At 38.5% G+C, this 6000-nt stretch overlaps 1 protein-coding gene across 1 annotated transcript in view; it reads left to right on the top strand.

Moving 5' to 3' along the window:
• Positions 1-5797, top strand: part of SLC17A8 (solute carrier family 17 member 8) — a 28663-nt gene extending 22866 nt beyond the window's left edge. Inside the window, exons 10-12 of the mRNA XM_060777248.2 lie at positions 1332-1442; positions 1963-2090; positions 3956-5797. Of these exons, the coding sequence (XP_060633231.1) occupies positions 1332-1442; positions 1963-2090; positions 3956-4294 (578 nt within the window). The 3' untranslated portion in view covers positions 4295-5797. The remainder of the gene's footprint in view (positions 1-1331; positions 1443-1962; positions 2091-3955) is intronic.
• Positions 5798-6000: the final 203 nt, after the last annotated feature.

The following is a 6000-nucleotide window of genomic DNA, read 5'->3' on the forward strand; positions in this document are numbered from 1 at the left end:
AATAAGGTAAATGATCTGTCAGGAGTGAGATTACAGAATATGGAGAATAACTGGTGATTGACTGAGTGTTTGAATAGGATTTTTAAAGGCTGGGGTGTATAACAATTAAATAAGTAGGAATATCAGAGATAGCTCATCACACTGGGGCAAACTACCCCTTTACAGCACTTTGGGGACCGGATCTGCTGAGCGCCATCACATGACGGCTCAGTAAGCCCCACCCCATTGACCCTCTAAGTGCGGAGGAAGCGTTGCAAGACGCTTCCTTGGCAACTACAGAGAGCTAAGTGTTTTCAGGGAGCTCCAACGGAGCAGCCTGCATTTTTGGGCCCTTTCCCCATGAGATGGAGACAGGGACAGGATGCCAACACACCTTGTCCCATTGTCCACGTCTGATGGGGGAAGAAGGGAGGAACTGTTCCTTGATTGATGAGTGTGTTAGTATGACTTTTAAGAATGAAAAGAATCTTTTTCAGCTTATGCAATATACAAAGAAGTCCCTCTCTAATTTGGGAGATAGTGACATATGCATTGCATACTATAAACATGGATGTGTATCTATAGGGATGATCTATCAAATGCATAATAATGCAGACCACAGCTCTGAACTGTATTAACTTTAATATGAGTCAACTGGGTATAGGTCACATTAGAGCAGTAGGTACAAACCCGCCTAAAGAATGGTTCAGTCGTTTTCAAAATATCTTGGAGTAAATTAAACAAAAATAATATTGAAAACCATTTTGTTTGTGCTATAATTAGAGTTAGCACTGGCTCAGTATGAGAAAGACCTTCCAAAGAAAACAGCACAGCTGATCAGACTTGGAATGGATGAATGCATAGGTCAAAATCATGGGCACATCTTGTTCAAAAGTACCAGTCTGCCAGACATTTTTCCAGATGCCATGGTTGAAATGCTATGGCAACAGCTGCAATCCAACTACAAGTCAGCATGCATATGCCCATCGGTTTCAAACAGCTGAAATATAAAATTATGATTTAGGTCAGTACTTCTTAAACTAACGAATGTGGAGGACCGTTAAGGATTTTCCCTATATTTGTGCTCATTTACTACAACCATCTGTAAACGTTCTACAGACTGGTAATCAATAACGCATCCTTTCATGGGCTATTACTCTTAGTAGCATCAACTAGATTGTATTATAGCCTCTGATAATATTTTCTCCCACTTCTCCTCTTCTTTCCCTTTCTATCCCATCTTTTCCCCAATTTGGAACTCAAAGTGGAACCTAAACTTGAAACCTTTTTTGATATCTTCTGAAAGGTATTTTAAGGGATGTATTAATTTCCTCTGTGTGTTTCATTTGCAGGTTTTGGAATGGAAGCTACTTTACTTTTGGTGGTTGGCTATTCTCACACAAAGGGTGTGGCTATCTCTTTCTTGGTTTTAGCAGTAGGCTTTAGTGGATTTGCTATTTCAGGTAAACATAAAATCTTAATGTTATACTGGGGTTATGTTGTTTGGCTGATTTGAAGTCAGACATTAGTTTACTGTTTTCTAACTAGTAGAACAACTAAATAACCTGCCGCATAAATATGTTTTATAAATCCTTAAAAGGCTACAAAATGCTTGAAATCTGTAGGGTAATTTTTTTCTAACAATACAGTGCCTTTGAATATTAATTTCATCATTTGAGGTTTAATGACACCTTAAGTTGTCTTGTTTTCATAATGTGAGCTGATTCTTCTCATCAACATTCTAAAAGTAAGTACCTAAAAACAAAACCTAGAAAAGTTAGGTTTTGGACTGCAATTCCCAGACTCTTTCCCACAGTCAGGATGATTCTGGGAATGATGGTCCAACAAAGTAACTTTTTAAATCTCTCATAAGCAGAAAGGCAGATTTCCATTGTGGTTTGTTCTGCTTAAGCCACTTTCACTACTATTAAACCAGTGCAACACTTCAGAATGCATATTGTTGACTAGTGTTATGTGTTACAGGATTTAATGTCAATCACTTAGATATTGCACCCCGTTATGCCAGTATCCTCATGGGCATTTCCAATGGAGTAGGGACCTTGTCAGGAATGGTATGCCCTCTCATTGTTGGCGCAATGACTAAACATAAGGTAAGGTATTCAGATAGATCATCTCATAAGACATTCATATACATTACAGACAATTATTATTTTAAGGAACCATTGCCATTGCCAGCTTTAAACCCATTCTGTTTTGAGGGGTTAAGGGCTAACTTTAAATCAGCAGGAGTAGTACAGAATCTAGGATGAGATGTATATTTTGGTGTGCTGGTTATTTTGAAAGGTTAAATAAGAGAATTTGTTCTATGAATTTATTTTTATCTTATAATAGAAAAACATTGTAGTTTAATAGGGTTTCAAGTTTTGGCAACTGTGCCGTAGAATTTTCTGGGCCAGATGTATTTTGAGGAAATTTGCCACTTAGGCTACTGTGAAAGGGTGACCTCCACCACAACACAAAGTAAATGTCTATGGCTGAGTAGGAATTTCATCCCTGGTCTCTAAGACTTATAGTCCAATACTCAAACCACTACAGCACCCTGGTTATCTTTAGAAAGTTACCTAGGAATAATTGGAATATTTGGAAAAGTCTTGTCATCAATATTTCTATGCAAGAGACAAGAAACATTTCAAAAGAAGTAGGAGGGATCCGGGTATATAGGATCAGCAACTGTTAAAAAACAGCTAACTGGGTAACATGGTGACCTTTTTTTGTTTTAATTGCTAGGTGAAAAACAGGACATGTTAATCTGAAGTGGTTGTTGCCGTTTTCACTAGGCTTTCCCACATAGGCTCACCTACAGCACATGTGGCACTTGTGACATTTTTCCTGGTGTTGAAACTTGTGGAAGACCAACTCAAAGAGAGCTTTTCTTCCTCCAGTTCCTGCTTATTGTTAGTAGAGTTTCACATGTCTTGGAGAAACTTAGTGTTACAAAGCAATTCCCTGAGGCATGGCAATCCTAATGTTTCTGTACCACTCTAGCGCCTTATGAATTATTTGCAATGAACATTTCCTGTTATTTATTTATTTATTTACCTTATTTATATCCCACCTTTCTACCCCAAGGGGGACTCAAGGCAGCTTACAATTGCACCTCCACAGTGCCTTAAAACATACAGTATCAGCTAAAAACAAAAGTTAAAATTAAGACATTATACACATACCGTATATTCCGGCATATAAGACGACTGGGCATATAAGACGACCCCCAACTTTTCCAGTTAAAATATAGAGTTAAGATGACTCCCATGCATAAGACTACACCCACATATAAGACGACCCCTGACTTTTGAGAAGATTTTCTTGGGTTAAAAAGTAGTCTTATACGCCAGAATATACTGTACTTAAAATGCATTTCAATGAATCACACCATTCAAAGTCAAAGGCCATTCCAAGATCAAAATGCACATTTCCATAAAACATTCCTGTACTGCTCTATTTTTCAAAGGCCTGCTCTCAGAGACAGGTTTTGACTCTCTTTCTAAACGTGAGGAGGGAGGGGGCTGTGTCATGTAATGGGTTCAGTGGGGCAACAATTGTTCCATTGACTCACTGAAGTTGCGCCACTGGAATCCCCAGCGTCTCAATGGGTTAAACCCTTGTGCTGGCAGGACTAAAGACCGTCAGGTTGTAGGTTCAAATCCAGGGAGATTGAACTCCCTCTGTCATCTCCAGCTCCCCATGCAGGGACACGAGAGAAGCCTCCCACAAGGATGGTAAAACATCAAAACATCTGGGTATCCCCTGGGCAATGTCCTTGCAGATGGCCAGTTCTCTCACACTAAACGTGACTCGCAGTTTCTCAAGTCATTCCTGATGCACACAAAAACCTCCACCGAAGTTGCCCAACCCTTTACCAAAGAAACAAGGTTTTCAGTGCTGTGTCTACTATAATTTTAGTGTTTGACTATATTCCCTGTGCAAAAAACATGTGTCATGTAATTCTTTACAGACTCGTGAAGAATGGCAAAATGTCTTCCTCATAGCAGCCCTGGTTCACTACAGTGGAGTGGTATTTTATGCCATCTTTGCTTCTGGTGAGAAACAGGAATGGGCGGATCCAGAAAGCCTGAATGAAGAAAAATGTGGAATAATTGATGAAGATGAACTAGCTGAAGAGACAGAACTGAATAATGATAGCTTTGTTGGCCCAAAGAAAACGTATGGCGCTACTATTCAAAATGATGAAGGACGAAGGAAAGGGTTGCAAAAGCAAAAAGGGATTGGGCAAGATGTAGAAGAACAGACTTCTTACCAGTATGAACAAGGCAGCTTTCAAGATTCATCATAATTCTGACCATATGTGATTTGTGTGACCATTACCATCCCTGTACAAAACCAGGCAGTAACTATATAGTTGTTTTTATTTTTTGTGAATAATCATGCCAAATGGCTCACAGTCATTTTCAACTTGTATTACAGCAAAATGGGTTAATTAAAAACAAAATTTGGGTGTGTAGTGTCCCAACATTCAAGCCTTGGACTCAATTCTCTGTCCAAAGATCACAGTCCTGTATATCATATGGATCCTTGCTAATATGTAATGAGGTGCTGTACTATGTCACTATTTAGCAATGTAAGAATGATCTTGGCTCCAATACCAGGGCCTTCGATACCTTTAGCAGACAATTCTGTTGTGTTCATCCCTGTAGTATCCTGGAACAGAGAATGTATTGTGTGAGGTATGATGCAATATTTAACCAAAGACTTCATGGTTGTAGGCCATTCATAAGATTCAGTACTTACAACTTGCCGGATCTGTTGTGTGATTTCTTCTCACATCTCAGCTCAGTTGCTGCTGCACAGGACAATTGCAAGGGAACTACACACAAAATCATCATGATTGGACGATTGACTCAACATCTTGAATTTACAGCTTTGTTTATTATAATATTAATGTCACCCTTTCTGTCATTATAGTATTTATGACACCCTCTCCCTCCAAAAGTGACTAACAAAACAAAATGTAAATAAACTCCATAAAAATGAGATGAGGAGCAATAAGGGCCAAGAAAAATTCATATCAGCAGCAGCAATCACTTGAAGCAATATTTGGTATCTATTCTAATATAAATCCCCCTAGATTAAGTCATTTTTCCCCACCAGCCACTGAAAGGAGACCAATGAAGAGGCTAGAGAGGCCTGATAAAGCATTAGATTGGTGCCATAATTGAAAAGGTCCTGCTGTTTGACTTCAGATGGTGTGCAAATGCGAAACAGGGTCCTTTGTGTTGAACAGAGTCCTCAATAGGAGGTGCTCCTATAGAGAGAGATTGTCTTTATATGAGCCCAGCATTGGAGGGTAGCTAGTACTGGGCCGCTAGCTGTAGTTGTACATTTCAGAAGTGTGCAACTACGTTTTGCACATTTCATATTTCAGATGATGACTTACATTGACTTGAGTGCTCAGGTATGCGGTCATATGGAGAGAGGAGGTTTTTATGAGTCCAGAATATTTAGCATTTGGATGACAGTGTCTGTAAAAGTGGGAAGAAGCCACATAATTTGGGAATCTTTTTTTTTTTTTTTTGCTTTTTAATTCTGCTCTTATAACCTTGCTTATAAACTATTAACCTGACTTGAAAAAGGTTTTCAGGTAGTGTATTCCTGTGTATAAGAGAACAATTGCAATACTTAAGACAACTACATTGGAAGCATGCTGTATAACTTTTCAATCATTGGTGGTTTTCAATGGATCCCAGTGTTTTTGGAATGAAAATTTTCTGTCCAAAAACACTGGGTAGATTTATTTGTTTCACAGTATTATTCCCATAGTAAAATTTAAATAAAACAATTTTTTGGTATTGTGTTCTTACTGAGTCAGCTATGTTATTGTGACAGAAACAGACTATTAATCTCCATTACTGCATTACAAATTTAAAATGGACAAAGGCTTCTTTTCTTAGTATAATCATTATGCCTCTTTCCATTGTTTTGGGATATAGCTATAATTGCTTCTAGATACTTGGTGAAAAGAATTTGGAAGACTTAGCCAAC

This window comes from Anolis sagrei, chromosome 5 (assembly GCF_037176765.1).
Source record: "Anolis sagrei isolate rAnoSag1 chromosome 5, rAnoSag1.mat, whole genome shotgun sequence".
Lineage (NCBI taxonomy): Eukaryota > Metazoa > Chordata > Lepidosauria > Squamata > Dactyloidae > Anolis > Anolis sagrei.